The sequence below is a fragment of the Silurus aristotelis genome (genome assembly GCF_946808225.1).
Source record: "Silurus aristotelis genome assembly, chromosome: 15".
Taxonomy (NCBI): Eukaryota; Metazoa; Chordata; class Actinopteri; order Siluriformes; family Siluridae; genus Silurus; species Silurus aristotelis.
The window spans coordinates 2,773,390-2,794,470 of record NC_139588.1 but is presented as its reverse complement, the minus strand read 5'-3'; the positions used below and the strand labels follow the sequence as shown (position 1 = coordinate 2,794,470).

Below are 21,081 nucleotides of genomic sequence, written 5' to 3'. Positions count from 1 at the left end.
TACTGGATTTCTTTTTTAGATTATGTCTCTCACAGTGGACATGCACCTACGATGACAATTTCAGACCCCTCCATGATTTCTAAGTGGGAGAACTTGCAAAATAGCAGGGTGTTCAAATACTTATTTTCTTCACTGTATATACACAGTAGACTCTGTAAAACCCCTGAGCTAAAACTGATTCTGATTGGGTAAGAAGACACAGTAACCAGAGATGTGTGAGTCCAGACAAAGACATTCCGTGTACCTTACATGCTCACATCATAAAGATTGTATAGACATTGAACAGATAACATAGGAATGTGTGTTTAGAGAACTAGTATAAGGCCCATCTTAATACTAATATATATTTTCCCCACCTTCTCCACCTCTTCTCCCTGCAACCGCACCCCTCCACTGCCCTCCCTCTCATTCACACACATGTACTCTGTCTTACTCCTACTGACTTTCATTCCCCTTTTCTCCAGCGTGCACCTCCACCTCTCCAGGCTCTTCTCCACCTACTCCCTACTCCAACCACAAATCACAATATCCTCCACAAACAACATAGTCCATGGAGACTCCTGTCTGACCTTGTCCTTCAACCTGTCCATCACCACTGCAAACAGGAAAGAGCTCAGAGCTATTTATGTGGAAACAGTTACCAAAATGAAACACCTTCTATGACAGAATCTGTTTTATTAGCCAATGTATTTCCTTTAGTCCTAAGATCTATGGTTTCAGCCTCAACCCAAGTACTTCAGGCCATCCCCCACGTCTCTCACAGTAATGCACTTTTATTTTCATTTAAAAAGGTGATTCATTTTGCTCATATTTCTGTAAGTTGATTGAAAGGATAAACCACTTCAGATGAACCATCTAGTTCTCAAGGGGGTCCTTAACAAATAGACAGAAACTACTGTACATAAAGCAAAATAGACAAAACAATTCAAATACATACACAGAGAAAAACTCTCCCAGGTCCAGCCAATCCCCACCACACCAACTTGTTCCCCAAAGAATGTTCAAATACATGCAGTAAATGTACAAATACTAAAACAAAGCTCTGCATGCATTAACATGCATAAACACCTTACTATACACATTACTTTCTATATCTCAGATGTAATTTTAAGCAAGATCAGATTGTTTGAAGTTGAGTAAAAAGACAATCCATAAATGATGAATTAATAATGCAGTGTGATGTCAAATTAAACAAGATTCCACATATAAATATGCTTAATCTATACACTATATTGCTAAAAGTTTGTGGACACCTGGCCATAAGATTTATATGTGCTTTTTGAACATCCCATTCCACATTCAGTCTCCATTTGCTCTTATAATAAGCTTCCCTCTCTGGAAAGATGTTCCACTAGATTATGGATTGTGTTTGTTTAGATTTGTGCTCATTCAGACAGAAGGGTCTTAGTAAAGTCAGGTACTGATGTAGGTGAGGTGAAGAGGACTTGGGTTTAATAGGGTTGAGGTAAGTATTTATGTTATAATGTTTATAATACACTCACACTCCCATAATACCTCACACCTCATACCTGTCTCATACCTGTTTAGAGCATTCTAAAAATACAAGTTCATTTCCTTCGACACAGTCCTTTGTGCACATCCATCTGAAGAAATACAGAAAAACAAAACAGCAAGAGGTTTTTATAGAAGAAGGTGAAGTTCAGTTCTTGTATGTGTAAAGCATCAACAAATGTACTTTCTTTTGGCTTCTCCTATTAGGGGTCGCCACAGCGGATCATCCGCATGTTTTTACGCTGGATGCCCTTCCTTACGCAACCCTCCCCATTTATCCAGGCTTGGGACCGGCACTAAGAGTGGCCGGGGTTGGTTCCCTGACCGGGGATCGAACCCAGGCCGCAGCGGTGAAAGCGCCACATCCTAACCACTAGACCACCAGGGGACCTTGTAAAGCATCAACAAATACACAAAGAAATTCTGAAGAGTAACAGCAATGGGGGTATTTCATCAACACAGTTAATGGAAAGCTGTGCTCACTTGAAAAAACCTGGCTTGAATTAACAGTAACATTCACTGCAGGCTCAAGCCATTCCACCAAACTAATTAAGCCATGTGTAGTCAACACTGACTTCAACCAGGCTCAACCAGCTGACAGTTTAGGGACTTGACCAGCTAACTTTGCTACGAGCTGATTGGCTGTTAAAAACAGGTGCCACAAGGCTTAAAACTGACTGAACTCTTCAGGGCTGCTTATGTTCTCCATGCACAAGCACAATGCTTATTCAAGCACCCTGGTCTATTTTTTTTCTATACCCTGGTCTATTTTTTTTTTAGAACAAACAATCATACATTTGAATAAGTTAATTACCTAAATTGTGTTTTCTTCTTCATCCTTACTGGTGTCTGGACTACTGAGGCCACTTTGATCTTCTGCTTCAACATGTGGAAGGGCAGAGGCTTTAGGGCCTAAAGCAGTCTTGTACTGTTAGAGGACCACTTGCAACCTTTCTGACATCTTCTTCTTAAGAGACAGCAAAGTCCCTCATTTCCCTTGTCTACATCGCAAAATACAAGAGAGATAACATCAAAGACAAACTACATTTTAAGAGTGCTTCATGAGGCAACAATTCACCCATTTAAATCTGTATACCAGGATGGCTGGCATTTTCTTGTGCATCATTGTCATACTGCCAGCTACCTGTGGAATAAACCCACTTAAGGCAACTCTGATGTCTCACTGAGGTGACTTTATGCAGCGAAGCCCAAAGCAGCAGAAAGCGATTTGTGTTGCAGCCAATGTCTAATAGCTATTTTATGTTAACATCTTTCTTCTACAGGTGTGGTAAAGTAACACCTTGTGTAGAATTCAAGGAGTTACATTAATAAAAAGGTTTTTGATGACGCTGACCAGCTGGATTTTCTATGTTGACTGGAGGAGATAATAATAAGCTTGATGTTATGCTAACCTTTTGTTACACATCAGGAAACAAATTGTAATGTTCAAAATATTTAGTTCATTTCAGCTTTCATGTAACAGCAACAATACAATAAATCTCTTAAGCAAATGTGACACACTTTAAAGCCCTAAGACTTTAAAGACAAATGACCATCTCAAACAGAGCTGTTCTACTTCATCCAAGTTCTGTGATAGACACTGATATGTTTTTTTATTGTAATATGGACAGGGGTTTTATTAAACTTTCACTCCGCAGCTATCTTGTATTTGAGAACAACTGGCAGGCTCTGCAAGCATGTGCAGTGTTGTTCCATCTCCAACACCAAAATGCTTTTGTCCTCTTGCAGTCACATTGTCAACATCACTTGTTCATGCATTTGCTTCTTGATTGAAATGTTTGCTAAGAATCAACAATAGTTATATGTTTATATGAGACGATCTTGCATAATAGCATGGCACTGTTTTGTAACTACAAACACATACTTCTTTTATCCAAATTAAATCTTAGTTCATTGTACTCTATATAGCTGACCTGTAAATACATTCTGGTGAAGCGTCTGAAAGCTGACATACCACTGCCATGAACCTCCCACGACCATATTTGAGACATGGTGCTCTCTCCAGTAAGGGAATGCTCCACCACAGCTACATCAATGTTTGTTTCAGAGTATAGTACAAGACCATTGTAGTTCTTGATCTCCTGAAGAAGGAGTTTTTTGTCTTCTGCCAGCTTCCTTCTAAGGCGGTGGAAGCGTGCTGCTGTCTAGAAAGACAGGAAGTACAGGGGTAGAGGTTTTGTCACAGCACTGTTCAACAAGTGAAAATGTATTGCACCTAAAAAAAATGAAAGCAAAGCTGCAATAATTGAAGTATGTGAAAATTTCACTTTAGATTGATAAACAGGTAAGTCAATGGTTCAGTGTGTAACATTTAGGGTTACACATATTCCTGAAAATAAGAATTGTGCTTTAATTAATTTGGAATGAGCAGTTTTTTTATCTAAATATGGTCCCCTTCCACGGAAGCCGCCATGTTCCTACGGTAACCCACAATGGAAAAACAAACTACTGGCTCTAGATAGAACCAATCACTTTTTCTACTTCAGCTTGGAGGAAGATGGTTGTAATCTACAACCACACCGCTAGTTACCACTAAATCCTACAGACTGGACATGCGTGCAGGTGAAAGGAGCACCACAGCAGAGCTGTTTTTCCTCAAATGAAGCAGATGAAAACTCTAAGAAGCTGCGCTGTAGTGTATCGACATTTATATGTCCAGACTGGAAGATATACATATATAATAGAATATGTGATGTCTGTTTACAGAAAGAAGTTTTATAATATGGTAAAACAATTACAGTTACTCTTCCTTCAATCTTAGTGCGATGTTTCAGCTGCTTTGTGAAGGCTTGTCTGGAGAATCCCGGAGAGATGACCTTGAGTTCCTGAAAGCAGCTCAGGAGGTCCAGTGTATAAAGTGTGGAACTGTTGACAGAAGCTGGCCAATAGCCACTCCGAAGGATGTCCTTCAGTCAGGGGTCCACTGATGATGGCATGTTTGACAAACATATAGCGGCTGATGCAAGTCAAAACGGACTTGGAACAAAATAAATGTATAAAAAAAATAAAAATAAATACACATTTACTACATGCTTACTTTTACAACAGTTCAGTAACTCTGCATATTGTGAATGGTTGAAAGACATAACACAAGTTCCTATAATCCCAGTAGAGCACTCATACTGAACTTCTTGAGTAGAATCACACATTGTTTACATTTCTCTAACTCGCTAAATCGGAAACAGATGTGTTGATTGGACTTCACACAGGAAGTGCTTTGCAGAAGTGTACAATTTTTTTTGTTTGTAAAGAACAATAATAAAAGATGTCTGTCTTGGTTTGGGTTAATAATAATACCATGTACTAAACAATAGATTTTGACACAACTGCAATTGTAAGCACAATGCCACAACACACTTGTGTGAAAATCATAAAAAATAAGTTTTTACCATTGATTTTACCAAGAAAATACAAAATAAAGCTGCAGGACAATTTAGATAAAGACCAATTAAAAGTCAACTGATCAATATTTTGAAAAAAACACCATCATTCAGTATCAAACTAAATCTTAGTCTAAATCTTTACTAAATTCTGTTCTTAATGCATCTACTGGACTGTCAGTTTTGTCTAAAGAGTTTCTTTAATTACACATGGGGTTTGGATTTAAACTTAAATTCATCACTGTGATTTACCAAATTGCTGTTGAGGATGTCGACAAACAGTCACGATCATCAAACACTAATGTGAGTTTCCCTCCCTCGAAAAGAACCATCTTTTAATACTTGAATCTTTATTTCTTAAATAACATTCTCTTCATATTCACATTTATCAGTTCATTTTGTCCCCTAATCCAGGTCAATCTTTCACTGAGGACTGAGGAGTCTATATTCAAAGAAATACAGGTAAACATTTTTATATTTCTATTTTAGCTATATTTCTACATGTTTTTATTGCTATATTTTCTATTATAGTTCAACTCGTATATCTTCTATAAGTCTTTTAAGGGTTACAGCCCTGTGTCTCATCCATCAGAAAGTGCAGAAGAGGGGACTTCATCAGAGGTGCAGGTAAATAAGGACATTTGTATGTCATTTTGGTTCACATTTTGTTACATACACACATTTTGTACGTCTCTAAATGTGTAGATAAACTGAACGTAAGATGTGATGCGTAATTCAGGACATAGCGGAATGCAATGTTGTCGAGTTTAAAAATAAGTAGATCAACATTAAAGCTTAACACAAATCTTTTAGTAAATACTTTAAATATGATCCTTATTTTGTTCTTTTTCCATTTGTTATTGAATATCAACTGGGCCACGTCAGGTTTCTCAAATAACCATGTCACAGATAACAGTTGGATGAACATAGTTGCTTTCCTATGAAGCACAATGTAACAGGGGCTTTAATGGAGGACTTACTGAAGCTGTTAAGGTTATTTAGTGGGGATGCTGCAAGCGTCCCACGTAGCAAGTACATTCTAGAAAAGGTGTTTAAATTGGTTTTGTCTACAAATCAGAATATCCTCATTATTGTGGTATTTGCAGCTCTTACATTGGCTTTTCAGTGTCTAAGGACAGTGGATTAAAATGCCAGATTTGCTCATCAACACAAACTGTGAGACAAAGTGTAGAATTTGGTCAGTCTTTTATTTGTATACCATTGAGGGATCAATTTAAAGCTCTTCTGGAGAATGAATTCAAAAAGATTTACAATGACCAAAACAGGGATGAAATAACGGATATTTCTGATGGGAAGTTGTACAAATATCTAAAATCAGTTAGCGATTCTTTCTTTTCTGTGTTCCAGTCATATAAATTCAGCATTTGGCCCTTACTATGATTTGTTAAAGAAGTACCCCCTGAGAAAAGAGATAAAAATGTCTACTATATGCCTTGTGGTTTGGCTCATCTGAACCACTAATGACAAGCTTCCTCAAACCTTTTGTGGAGGAATGCTAAATTCTTGGACAAACGAGACCTTAATGGCAAGATCCAGTAGATTAATTAATTAAAACCACAAAGGTCTATGCATTATGTGCTGTATGTGATGCTGTTGCACGACCTTTGCTGCAAAATTTCAAACAGTCTTCATCCAGGTGTTCAAGTGAGAAAAGACACTGGGACTGTGCGAGTGTATCCTTGTTTGGAGGAGATGCCAGACCTTAGAGATCACAACACAACTGTGCAAATAGGTGAGATTGGCAAAAATAACGAACAGAGCATTTTGGTCATAAAAGGGGCATCTCTAATTGTGGACCCAATTTTCACCTGATCAATGGTGTGGTCCCTGATTACATGTATCGTGTGTTGCTGAGGGTTTGGCTGCTAATAGCCACTTCATGGTTTAATTCTAAAAGCTACAGTCAACCATGGTATACTGGTTTGAACAATTCAAGAGTAGATGAAAATCTTTTAGCAATCAAGCTTCCAAGCTTTTTTTCCTGAATCCCACGGTCTATTGTTGAGCGTAGGTTTTGGAAAGCTCCCAAATGGCAGAAATGGCTTTAATATTACAGTTTGCCAGTCCTGAGGGGGAAATGTCCAAACAAGTATCTTTGCCACTGGGTTTTACATGTACATTTTGCTAGGTTCAGACATTTGTCAAGAAGATATTGACCATGCTCATGAGGCTCTGGAGCTTTATGTTAAATCAGTTCAGTCTTTGTATGGTGAAGATCAGATGACCTACAATGTGCTCCTGCATTTTAGAAAGTGTTGAGAATGTAGGTCCTCTCTATGCCCAGTCTGATTTCATGTTTGAGAATTATAATGGCTACTTGCTTAAGCAAGTAAAAATCAGTAATGCAGTACCTCAGCAGATTTACAAAAGGGTAGCATGGTCTTGTGCATTGCCACGCATAGCTAAGGCCTGCTGTATCTTTTAAGTCCCCTGTGTAGAGTGCTAAGACAGGGCAAAAGGAAATGTTACATAGCTATCCTGCTGTATCCTGATGTCTCACCTGAAATAAAATCATTCTACATAGAAATGACCTCCAGTAAACATCACATAAGGATCTGTGCTAGATATGACAGAGTGACTGCACTTGGAGTGCCAAAGATTAGGCCTGTGTCTGAAAATGATATGAACACATTACATGCATTGCTAGATGTACCCGTGACCTCTACTGGCAGCTACTAGAAAAGAAGATTTGTCAATGGAGAAGTCATTCACAGCCAAACATATACAAAGACAAAGAAAATGAACAACTCTTTTGTTATATTAAAAGATGGCAGTATTTTTTATGTTTTCATACCTTCTCTGTGTCAGTGATGACCAACATCGCCTATATGCAGTCAGAAAAATGTGGAAACTGTACAGTGCAGAAGCTGGTTCGAGGATCTACTGTCAAAATATCATTAACCTTTGCAGTTGACAGCAATGATATTATGAGACCATGTGTTTACATTCATTGTTGTTTGTAACAATTCAGAACATATTGTTGTAAATAATCAAAGTTAAATCAAAAATATTGACTATTATTGACTATAGGCATAAAGACCACACGTAGGTGAAGATAAGAGCAAAGTCATGAGTGAAGTACAGATTTCATATTCAATTATCTTTCCCTGTGTTTTTACATCATGAACATCTATAAGGTTTTAGTCATATGTAGGACTTATAGAACATATATGATTAAAAATACATTCATATTATGCATTTTGTATGTGTTTATTGCAGCATATGTGTCCCTCACAAAATTCTGTTGGAACATATAAGATGCAAAATAAGTGAACTTTTTGCCTTGTGATTATCAGCCACTGGTTAGTATGTATGTAAACTGTCCAATCAGCGCATGAGTTGCTTAATGTTCTAGCCAATCATATATGATAAGGGGCGGGACATGTACTGATTATGTAGCGCCCATTATGTGACGTCATCACAGGACCTGCCCTGTAGCAAGATACATTATGAGATTTAGATTAGATTAAATTAGATTTAATTAGATTTTTAGATATACAAGATACATTATTAGATTTATTATTATTATTATTATTTTTATTATTATTATTATCATTATTATTGTTATTATTATTATTATTATTATTATTATTATTATTAGAAATATGGTTATATAGATTATAACAGACTTGTACAATTTTAGTGTAATTTTAATGAAATTTGAGGTAAAATAAAAAAAAAAATCCAAACATCGGCGATTTTTGTAGTAGTAAAATGCCTCCATCTAGTGGTGATATGAGACATTGCAACTTGTCGAGCGGTACTTTTGGTAATTTTGCTCTGTTTCCACACGGATGGTTTTTACTTGTCGGACCTGTGCTTCATGCCAGATTTTAATCAGTAAAAATAAATGTTTAATATTTATTTCTTGGTGGATTTATTTTTTAATATCTGACTAAATGAAGGATGTCGTGAATAAGTTTTTAAATAAAGTTAAAATTTTTGTCCTTTTTTATATTTATTTTTTATAACAATGGACGAGTTCTGAGTGAATCATGAATAATTAAGTAAATAAAAAAAAGGAATAATAAAAATCCTTGTTACTTTTATATATTCTTTATTAAATTATATATTTAAAAATTGTATAATAGTTATCCTATTTTTTTATATATGTAGAATATTATTAGATACAAGATACATTATTAGATTTATTATTATTATTATTATTGTTGTTATTATTATTATTATTATTAATAATAAGATGATTATATTAATAATAACAGACTCTTGTACAGTTTAAGTGTAATTTTAATGAAATTTGAGGTAAAAAAAAATAAACCTGGACATTAGCTCTAATGCTAACTATGTTGTGCTACTATGGCTCTAATTCAAATTATGGCGTGCTGCTATGGCCCTAGTGGGAAACACTGTTCCACTACTGTGGCTCAAATTCAATTCATGCTGTGCTGTCCTGGCCCTGATGTAAAACACTGATGTGCCACTGTAGCTCTAATGCTAATTATGTAACGCCGATATGACTCCAATACTAATCATGTGGGCCAACTATGGGTCTAAGTTAATATATGTTGTGCCTCTAGGGCCCTAATATGAAACACTGTACTGCTACTATAGCTCTAATGCTAACTGTGATTCACACCAGGGACCTACCAGCACAACATAGGTAGCATTATAGCCATAGTAGCAGAACAATGTTGTGCTACTATGACTTTAATTCAAATTCGGTTGTGCTGCTAGGGCCCTGATGTGAAATACTGTGCTGCTACTATAGCTCCGATGCTAATTATGTTGTGCTGCTATGACTATAATGCGATTTATGTTGGCCAACTATGGCTCTAACTATGTGCTGCTACTATTGCTCTAATCCAAATGATATTGGCGAATGATGGCTCTAAGTCAAATAATGCTCTGCTACTATGGCTCCAATTTAAATTATGTTGTGCTGCTAGGGCCCTGATATGAAACACTGTGCTGCTACTATAGTGGCCGAGCATCATTTGACTTAGAGCCATAGTTGGCCAAGGTCATTTGGATTAGAGTTGTTCCACATCAGCGCCCTAGCAGCACAACATAATTTGAATCAGAGCAATAGTAGCACAACATAGGTAGCATTAGAGCTACAGTAGCAGAACAATGTTGCGCTACTATGACTTTAATTCAAATTATGTTGTGCTACTAGGGCCCTGATGTGGAACACTGTGCTGCCACTACAGCTCTAGTGCTAATTATGTTGTGCTACTATGACTCTAATCCAAATGACCTTGGCCAACTATGGCTCTAAGTCAAATGATGCTCGGCTACTATGGCTCTAATTCAAATCATGTTGTGCTGTTATGGCCCTAGTGGGAAACACTGTTCCGCTACTGTGGCCCAAATTCAATTCATGCTGTGCTGTCCTGGCCCTGATGTTAAACACTGATGTGCTACTGTAGCTCTAATGCTAATTATGTAACGCTGATATGACTCCAATAAAAATCATGTGGGCCAACTATGGGTCTAAGTTAATATATGTTGTGCCTCTAGGGCCCTGATGTGGAACACTGAGCTGCTACTACAGCTCTAGAGCTAATTATGTAGTGCTACTATGACTTTAATCCAAATGATCTTGGCCAACTGTGCTGTTATAGCCCTAGTGGGAAACACTGTTCCGCTACTGTGGCCCAAATTCAATTTATGCTGTGCTGTCCTGGCCCTGATGTAAAACACTGTTGTGCTACTGTAGCTCTAATGAGAATTATGTAGTACTGATATGACTAATTCAAAGTACGTTGTGCTGCTAGGGACCCCAGCCCTGATGTGGCTACACGGCCCTGGTGTGAAACACTATACTGCTACTATAGCTCTAATGCTAACTATGTTGTGCTACTATGACTCTAATACAAATTATGTTGTGCTGCTAGGGCCTTGATGTGAAACACTGTACTACTACTATAGCTCTAATGCTAATTATGTAGTGCTGCTATGACTATAATTCAAATTATGTTGGCAAACTATGGCTCTAATTTAAAATACGTTGTGCCTCTAGGGCCCTGATGTGAAACACTGTGCTGCTACTGTAGCTCTAATGCTAACTGTGCTTCACGTCAGGGCCCTAGCAGCACAACATAACTTTAGTTAGAGTCATAGTTAGCTATAGTAGCAGAACAATGTTGTGCAGAACAATGTTGTGCTACTATGACTCTAACTCGAGTTATGTTGTGCTGTTAGGGCCCTGATGTGAAACACTGTACTGCTACTATAGCTCTAATGCTAACTGTGTTTCACATCAGGGCACTAACAGCACAACATACCTTGAGTTAGAGTCATAGTAGCACAACATTGTTCTGCTACTGTAGCTCTAATGCTAACTATGTTGTGCTACTATGGCTCTAATACAAATTATGTTGTGCTGCTAGGGCCCTGATGTAAAACACTGTACTGCTACTATAGCGCTAATGCTAATTATGTTGTGCTGCTATGACTATATTTCAAATTATGTCGGCCAACTATGGCTCTAATTTAAATCATGTTTTGCTACTATGTCTCTAATTTAAAATATGTTGTGCCTCTAGGGCCCTGATGTAAAACAATGTGCTGCTACTATAGCCCTGATGCTAATTATGTAATGCCGTTATGACAATACAAATCATGTGGGCCAACTATGACTCGAATTCAATTTACGTTGTGCTGCTAGGGCCCTGATGTGAAACACTGTACTGCAACTATAGCTCTAATGCTAATTACAGTGCTGTTATGACTATAATTCAGATTATGTTGCACTGCTATATAGCCCTGATGTGAAACACTGTTAGCATTAGAGCTATAGGAGCAGAACAGTGTATCCCACCAGGGCCCTAGTAGCACAACATTATTTGAATTGGAGTCATAGTAGCACAACAGTTAGCAGAACAATGGTGTGCTACTATGACTCCAATTCAAATAATGCTGTGCTGCTATGGTTCTAATTCAAATTATGTAGTGCTGCTAGGGCCCTGATGGGAAACACGGTTGTGTGACTATGGCCCTAATTCAAAAGATGTGCAAATATAGCTCTAATGCTAATTATGCAATGCTGCCATGACTATAATTCAAATGATGCTGTACTACTGTATCTCTAATGCTAAGGTTTGTTTACTTACCTCGTTATACAAAAGGTCATAGTCAGCGGGCGGGGAGAATTGCTGCCCCCGCAAAGAAGACCGCTCTTTGTATGAAAAAATGGGTGGCTCTTAAAAGAGCCGTTGGTTTTTATCTTAAAGACGGCGATAACACGCTTTACTTTGAGCTGGTGTACTTGGTGACGGCCTTTGTGCCCTCGGACACGGCATGCTTTGCAAGTTCACCGGGAAGCAACAGGCGCACGGCGGTCTGGATTTCCCTGGAAGTGATGGTGGACCGCTTGTTGTAGTGAGCGAGACGAGAAGACTCACCGGCGATGCGCTCGAAAATGTCGTTTACGAAGGAATTCATGATGCCCATAGCCTTAGAAGAGATGCCGGTATCAGGGTGCACCTGCTTCAGAACCTTGTACACGTAGATAGCGTAGCTCTCCTTCCTTGACTTTCTGCGCTTCTTGCCTCCTTTGCCGGCCGTCTTCGTGACAGCCTTCTTGGAGCCCTTCTTGGGTGCGGTCTTTGCTGGATCAGTAGGCATAATGCTGCTTCTCGAGGAAACTGCGAGAGAATGAAAAAGGGCCGCCTCGCCGCCTCTCTATTTACAGACCTGCATTGTAATTACGTACAAGGGAAAGGAGTCGTATTATTGGTCACAAATCCAAACCTCATCATACAAGGCTCCGCCCTCGTCCCATCCTCTCCCGTTCCCTCTCCCCCGCCTCTGAGCTACGCTTTGTTTCCCTGCCCGCCGTTTTGTGCGCGCACACGCACAGACAAATATGAAGTATATATATATATATATATATATATATATATATAAAGAGCGAGACTTTGAGACAAAACTGTAGTGCTTGTGCAACATTTTACCTTATTAGAATATATCTATAATTATTTCAAATTCCATTAGTCACATACACTTGAGAAAATAGTTATTTCCTCCCCTTCTCCGCCACACACACACACACACACACACACAGAGTAAAAGAAACAATAGCTCATTTTGTAATATTTGGGTGGCTCTTAAAAGAGCCGGTGTGTTCACGTTATTTGGTAGATAAGCGTTTAACCGCCGAAGCCGTAAAGAGTGCGTCCCTGGCGTTTCAGGGCATACACCACATCCATAGCGGTGACGGTCTTTCTCTTCGCATGCTCGGTGTATGTGACTGCATCGCGGATGACGTTCTCCAAGAACACCTTCAGTACACCACGAGTCTCCTCGTAGATCAGACCGGATATACGTTTAACACCACCACGGCGAGCCAGACGGCGGATAGCCGGCTTAGTGATACCCTGGATATTATCGCGCAGAACCTTACGATGGCGTTTAGCGCCTCCTTTACCGAGTCCCTTGCCACCCTTTCCTCTTCCAGACATGGTCCCGCTCTCACAAAGTCAAGCTGCTCAATAAAGAAGCCCCGCGCAATGCCCGCCTATTTATTCTCTCTCCACAGGACCTAGTTGAGAACAGGCGAGGGGGCGGACCTAAAACCAACGATCACACAAAACAATGTCTTCAAAGCGAAACGCCACAGCCGTTAACATGCTAGAGTCTTGTACTTCCTCAGGCTTTTTGTCCACACAAACATAGTGATATAGAAATAGTAATAGTCATGTAGTGGAATTGATTTAATTTGGTTTTTGCTCACAGCATGGTACACTTAATGCAGTTCAACACACAAATATTTGAATTGAGAATTATAATTAGAAAAACTGTTTTGACTCAGTTGCAATTTTTATTTCAGTAGAAGTATAAATCAAATTGCAGTTCTTGTTGCATTAAGTAGGCTTATATCATCATGAGGAATGCAAACTATTGCACACACTATGCTTTCAGTTACTTACACACTGTGCCACTACTGACCAGAAAGGTGTAAACCTGATGGGGGACAAAATATTGAGCTACTGTACATATGCAATTAAAAGGTTTTCGCTTATCCCAACTCATCTGGAAGCTGGGGTCAGAGCGCAGGGTCAGCCATGGTACAGCGCCCCTGGAGCTGATAGGGCTAAGTGCCTTGCTCAAGGGCTCAACAGTGGTAGCTTGGCAGTGCTGGGGCTTGAACCGCTGACCTTGTGATCAGTAACCCAGAGCCTTAACCACTGGACTACCACTGCCCTGCTTACACCACTACCAGTAGTAGTAGTAGTAGCGTTAATCTTGTACTATACTTTTCAACACACAAGAAATATAGCATGACTATTGTAGGAATGGCCCATGATTATTATTAATATTAACAAGCATTATTCTCATTTCTATTAATGTGGTACTTTTTGCATTAGCAGTAGTAGCAATAGTAGTAGTCGTATTAGTAGTAGAAGTAGTAGTAGTAGTAGTAGTAGTAGTCAGTTATCCATACATCTCTCACATAGACCAGGAGATTATGGTAATATTTGCATCAAGCATCAGAATGAGTGAGCATTGTGTGTACCTACATGGGCTGTAGAACATTGAGTAAATATATGTATATTATTTATCCAATTCAATAGGACGAAGTTTCAGAGACAGATGATGCTTCAGATACACAGTCACTTCTACAGCACCAATATTTTGATGGCACCTTAAAAAAGGGAGAAATGTTCCTTTATTGAGAAAACATATATGCAGATGCAAATACGAGTGCAGGAACAGGAACTCACAAATCATTCGTGAACATCATTCCACCACAGCAGGAGCTGACAAGCTGAGCAAACCCAGTGCTCAATCTGCACTAGTGTCCAGAAGTATATGGACAGGGCCACACACTTTGTCTGGGAGTGTATGCATCTTTTACCTATGCTGCAAAATATGCGGTAAGGTCTCTATGTGTGACCGGTTTAATGGCTTTTAAAATAAAGACAAATAGACAGGCATACATAATGGGTTAATTTTAAATCCGAAGACACGCCCACTGCTGCAGAGTTGCGCTTTGACATTGAGCACACCTGTGCCACGTAATTAGTTCAGCGTGCTCTTGGCTTTATAAAAAGCACTGTTGAGTTTGGCTCTTTGATACCTTTCCTATCTGTAGGCTGTGTGGCTAGAGAAGGTATTTTTGCGTATACTGTCGTGTTGCGGCCCCCTGGTGAGATGGTTGTTTTATTTGACTTTATTAGTTGCTGATCATGGTCTGAATGTGTGTTTGTAGGGATGTGTGCATGAACGCAGGTAGCATATAGTGACAATAGTTTAACCCCTGTTTATGAGGTAGGCAACTTAATTGTGGGTTATTTATGGGAGAGGGAAACCTTTTTGAAGTGTTTTATTTGTTAGTTTTTCAGGTGCGGCAAAGAGTGCTAGCTGCTGGTTTCTAGAGACTTCTACAAGCTGGTTTCTAGAGACTTCTACAAGCTGGTTTCTAGAGACTTCTACAAGCTGGTTTCTAGAGACTTCTACAAGCTGGTTTCTAGAGACTTCTACAAGCTGGTTTCTAGAGACTTCTACAAGCTGGTTTCTAGAGACTTCTACAAGCTGGTTTCTAGAGACTTCTACAAGCTGGTTTCTAGAGACTTCTACAAGCTGGTTTCTAGAGACTTCTACAAGCTGGTTTCTAGAGACTTCTACAAGCTGGTTTCTAGAGACTTCTACAAGCTGGTTTCTAGAGACTTCTACAAGCTGGTTTCTAGAGACTTCTACAAGCTGGTTTCTAGAGACTTCTACAAGCTGGTTTATAAACCCTATTTAGACTTTTGGTGTACAGTTGGGACTAAGCGGACGTCGCGGTAGTAAACCGCTATGTTACTGAGTGTTTTTTGTGTGTTTTTTTACATTTTTGTGTGTTGGCTTTGTTTTTGGTTTATTTTTTGGTTTCTTTGTTTAAGAATTATGCACTGATTTGCTGGGTGTTTTGTCCCTTCTGTTTAAAAAGTGGAATTAATCTAGTCTCTCCAATTGTGGGTAAATAACTGGTAAGCTGTAAATGGTATTTTAAAATATTTGTAAGCATTTTCTGTGAAATAAACTTGTACTATTTTTGGAAAGTCACGTCTCTGTCTTTAACCCCATCCGAACCAGCAGGGTCCTTCATATTTTTGTAACTTTTTGGTTTAATTTTTCTTTTGCGTTCAATTTATTTTCCTGGGTGAATAAATAACCCAGGTGGCGTAGTCGGTTCCTTTTTATTTCTAATACCTTTAACCAAAGGTTACAATTGTATTTGGACAGTGTCACGCTGACTTGTACAGACTGTCAATCAAACTATTATTCTAGAACTTGGCGCATCACGACACATTTTTCTTGGTAACTGCTCCACTGTCACAAAGAGTGTGTATGCTCACTGAGTGCTCACCTGAATAGGAAATGCAGTGTATGCTATATATCTCTGTTTATATTTCCTAATCATTTGATGAAGTGAACAATTCCTTTGACTTGACTTCGGTAATCAACAAAAGGTAGAGAGGAATGTGCACTTTCTAGATTTGGTCCCACAATAGCAGTCAAGACCGATGCAGAACTACACACCATGCTGCATTAAGCAATCATTATTATTATTTATGGTATTCATCAAACCCTATTCTTAACTCATTCCTCAACTTACTAAGAATAATTATTAGGATCATGGTTGGTGGTGGTGGTAGTAGTAGTAAATGTAGTAGAAGAACTGGGTCTGAGATGAGATCAGAAAAAACAAACAACATTCACAAATTAAACCTTAAAAAATTAGTCCAAAAACATTTCATACTAGTGTTTAAGGGTATACAGGGTTTCTTCCTAAAGTGAACTGTGAGTCCCTTTTTGTCTCGCTTCGTGTTTATCTAATAGGCCAGTAGAACACGTCATATATATATATATCAAATTGCATTAGTGCCCATAACTATAGTCACAAGTTCCTAGATCATTTGAATATTTGTGTGTGCGTGTGTTTGTTTGGACAACAGAAGAGATTTGGGAAGAGCAAGAAATAAAACCAAACAATGTTGCACAATATCCTGGAAAGTGTCAGTATATTTGTACTGTGTTACAATTTGAAGAGAGAAACAGAGTGAGAGTCAATAATGTCACATTAGATTAACATGTGTGTGTCTCTCATTTCAGCAGGTTGTTTGTTGAATTTAGCTCAGCTTATACTACAGTTAGCCCTGTCAACAGCTTGGCATCAGCACACATCTCTGTAACTGGACCCTGGACTTGCTTGAACACCTTCACCTCCTCCAGTCCCACACTCAGGGATGCGTATTGTACCCTTACTTATATTCACTTTTCCACTAATGAGTGCTTACCTGCCTAAGCCTTAGAAAGCATCATCAAGTTTGCTGATGACACCACGAATGGTAGGCCTGATCAGAGGTAAAGATGAGACGGCTTTCAGGGAGGAGATCCAGCGCCTAGTAATTCACACCAACAGAGATGTTGTGGAGTGTGAATTCAGCCTCAAGTTACTTTAAGGCCTTATCTTCGAGGATCTCACCTGGTCACTGAACTCTTCTCTCTACTTCGCACACCCATGACTTTAGTACCACTCATATTACATCACTTCAATACCAGAACCTTTTTAAATGCGTTTCTTGCACATCCTTTCTGAACTGCTGCTATATTGCTCCTTTGCAGAACACTTTTTCTTTTTCTTTACATTTTTGCTACTCTTCAATTTTGTTCAATTTGTCTTGTCACAACAGGTTCACTGGCGGAGCTATTATGTGTTTTATGGATTGTCCTGCACTGACTTGTGTTGTCTTGCACTGTCTTGTGTTGTCTTTGCACTGTTTGCACCAGGTTGCACACATGCACTTTATGTGGCAAGGACACTTACCAGCCCTGTGTGTTCTGTTTCTGGAATTGTTGTTTAATGTAGCATCAGGGCTGGGATGCAAAGGGTCCGTTGTCTCATTTCACTGTGTACTGCGTCAGCTATATATGGTTGAAATGACAATAAAAGCTTCTTGACCTGACCTCTTGACTTGTCTCAACAACGCCTGTGATTGCTGAGGACACTTTAAAAGTCCTGTCTGTGCTACAGGATACTGGAGAACTTCTTCAGCTGTACCATTTCTGTGTGGTACAGCAACTGCACTGCTCCAGGCCCTATAAAATAAAATGGAAAATAAAAATCTCCCAATGAATCATTGGCAATCAGCTCCCCATCTTGGAGAACATTCACAAGAAACACTGTCTGGAAAGGTCTAGTCAAGTCTAGTTTATTTGTATAGCGCTTTTCACAACAGACATTGTATCAAAGCAGCTTTACAGAAAACAACAGTGAAGGTGAATGGTGTGCGTTTGTCCCTGATGAGCAAGCCGTGGCGACAGTGGCAAGGAAAAACTCCCTTAGATGATATGAGGAAGAAACCTTGAGAGGAACCAGACTCAAAGGGGAACCCATCCTCATATGGGTGACATCAAGAGTTTGGTCATAAATCTTTCAACAATACAGAACAATTTGTGATCATCATAGATCCAGCATCAGCTTCTCCATGCCAGGGCCTTTAAACACTCGGCATCTACTTCTCCATGGTCATCCGTAGGTCCATAATCTTCACGAGGTGGGACGTGACTGGAGCTGGCCAAACCTCAGGATGCCTCGGGATGGGGAGAGAGAGAGAAGCAGTGGAAAGGAATTAGCGTAGCTGCTGTTCATGATATTAACAGCACAAATTGATAATGTGCATGTGCTCATGTATTCTGGAGCACAAACTTATGATATGTGATGTGTGTTATGTGTAGGCTTTGCTAAAAAGATATGTTTTTAATCTACACTTAAACTGGGAGAGTGTGTCTGAACCCCGAACACTGTCAGGAAGACTAATTCCAGAGTTTAGGAGCTAAATGTGAAAATGCTCTACCGCCTTTAGTGGACTTTGCTATTCTAGGAACTACTAGAAGCCCAGAGTTTTGAGATCTCAGGGAGCGTGACGGATTGTAGCGTGTTAAGAGACTGGATAGATACATGGGAGCCAAACCATTTAGTGCTTTATAAGTGAGTAGCAGTAGTTTGTAGTCTATTCGAAACTTAACAGGAAGCCAATGTAGGGACGATAAGATTGGGGTTATATGATCGTATTTTCTTGACCTAGTAAGAACTCTTGCTGCTGCATTCTGAACTAACTGAAGCTTGTTTATTAATGACGCAGGACATCCACCTAGTAATGCATTACAGTAGTCTATTCTGGAGGTCATAAACGCATGGACGAGCTTCTCTGCATCGGATATAGACATGTTTCTTAACTTAGAAATATTTCTAAGGTGAAAGAAGGCTGTTTTTGTAACTTGATTGATGTGATTTTTAAAAGATAAGTTGCTGTCTAAAATAACTCCCAGGTCTTTTACCGTTGAACTAGTGGTTACAGAACAAAGGGCGCAGCAGTTGTCTGTGCAGAGCTCACAAGATCATCAAGGACCCTTCACATCCCAGTCACAAACTGTTTAACCTCCATCCATCAAGATCCAGATACAGAAACATACGCACCAGAACCAGCAGGATCAGGGACAGCTTTATTTCCATCCACCATCACCACACTGAACTCTACACTACACCGTTAGATCACTGTATAAGCACTGTATATGTAAATGTTACATATTGTTTTTTGTATACTCCGCATTCTCTACACATATTGTGCCTCACTTCCATCTGCACTACTATTATATTTGTGTATCTGTATATACCTTACTGTACATCCTGCCACATTCATGTATATACAGATATATATTTCTATCTATCTAACGAACCTCTGAGCAGATGCTAAATGCATTCTCTTAGCTCTGTACATGTATCTTGCACAATGACAATAAAGTCAACAATAAATCTAATCTAAAATATAATATAAAATTACACTAGTGTCCATGAGTACTTGGAGAGGGCCACTATTCATTCATTTCATTGTGTTGCTCTTGGTATTGCACATTTTCCCACACAAATACATATACACATATACATGTGTGTGTGTGTGTGTGTGTGGTCAGGTTTGGACGTATATGCACGACAACGAAAGAGAACATACATACAGTGCTTTAGATTCATGTTATGTCAAATTGTTCCTAACGCATAAAAACATGTTTAAATGGTCAGAATCGTAGTCAGCATACTAAAGTTATATGTGAGAGAATTAATACTATGATGAATGCAATTTATTGTTTTGTTTGTTTTTTTGTCTCCCTTAGAATACAAACGATAACACGAGAATGGGAGGTGACACTTTGGCCACAAGATGGCAGTCACGCTCCGTGCAGAACAGCAAGCGACCTTCTTTTTGCATTTATTATTATTATTAATATTATTACTGTCGCCAAGTATTAAAATAATCTATAATAAAATACACAAAATGCTCAGCGACAGAGCCACAAAATCAAAGGTTTGCCGAAGCACTCCAATCTAAGAACTAGTTATATATATATATAAAATCATTTGTTTAAAACAACCACGGTATAAACTTGCTCGTTTTACTGAGACAATGAGGTGGCTCTTAAAAGAGCCTTTGTGTATACTGGACAGAGTTATTGTTTAAGCGCGCTCTCCGCGAATACGGCGGGCCAGCTGAATGTCCTTGGGCATGATGGTCACTCTCTTGGCGTGGATGGCGCACAGGTTGGTGTCCTCGAACAGGCCGACCAAGTATGCCTCGCTCGCCTCCTGCAAAGCCATTACAGCGGAGCTCTGGAAACGCAAGTCAGTCTTGAAGTCTTGAGCAATTTCTCTCACCAGGCGCTGGAAGGGCAGCTTGCGGATGAGCAGCTCAGTAGACTTCTGATAGCGACGGATCTCTCTCAAAGCCACGGTGCCGGGCCTGTAACGGTGAGGCTTCTTCACGCCGCCGGTAGCCGGAGCGCTCTTGCGAGCAGCCTTGGTGGCGAGCTGCTTCCTGGGCGCCTTGCCACCAGTGGATTTACGGGCAGTCTGCTTAGTTCTTGCCATAGCGTTGAGCTGTGCACTTCGCGGAAGAAAAACAGAATGAAAAGCGCTAGCAAACGCTGGCTTTTTAAGCCTGAACGACGCCTCGCGTTCATTGGGCGTCTCGAAACCTCTCGTCTTGCATTGGATCGATCGCTATACGTCACTCGACGATTATTGGCTTAGACCTAGTCAGCGCCACAGTTTGAACACCCCACCCCACCCTCCTTCCCTCCCTCCCTCGGCTCTCTTGCACAGCACTGTTTTCCTCTGTTCTATAGTTACACAAAGACGGCC

At 39.5% G+C, this 21,081-nt stretch overlaps 4 protein-coding genes and 2 pseudogenes across 6 annotated transcripts in view; 2 read left to right on the top strand and 4 right to left on the bottom strand.

The window, feature by feature from the left end:
- The window catches only part of LOC310738041 (uncharacterized protein), a 924,051-nt gene that overhangs the window by 182,998 nt on the left and 719,972 nt on the right, over window positions 1–21,081 (bottom strand). The gene's annotated exons all lie outside the window — the stretch shown is intronic.
- Window positions 1–21,081, top strand: part of LOC310738273 (NLR family CARD domain-containing protein 3-like) — a 360,476-nt pseudogene that overhangs the window by 71,363 nt on the left and 268,032 nt on the right. The gene's annotated exons all lie outside the window — the stretch shown is intronic.
- The window catches only part of LOC310738145 (histone H1-like), a gene marked incomplete at its 3' end in the record, with an annotated part of 212,516 nt that overhangs the window by 102,620 nt on the left and 88,815 nt on the right, over window positions 1–21,081 (top strand). The window lies entirely within an intron of this gene.
- Window positions 12,093–12,539, bottom strand: LOC310738220 (histone H2B pseudogene; annotated as a pseudogene). Its single transcript has one exon. The product of its transcript is annotated as a histone H2B pseudogene (transcript).
- Window positions 13,049–13,360, bottom strand: LOC310738259 (histone H4; the record flags this gene model as incomplete). The annotated part of the gene is made up of 1 exon (XM_083563244.1): window positions 13,049–13,360. The coding sequence occupies one exon, from the start codon at window positions 13,358–13,360 to the stop codon at window positions 13,049–13,051; it is 312 nt and encodes a 103-aa protein (XP_083419370.1).
- On the bottom strand, window positions 20,353–20,827 carry LOC310738182 (histone H3.2). The gene has a single exon (XM_083563182.1). It carries the CDS (start codon window positions 20,806–20,808, stop codon window positions 20,398–20,400), a length of 411 nt encoding a protein of 136 aa, XP_083419308.1. The 5' UTR covers window positions 20,809–20,827; the 3' UTR covers window positions 20,353–20,397.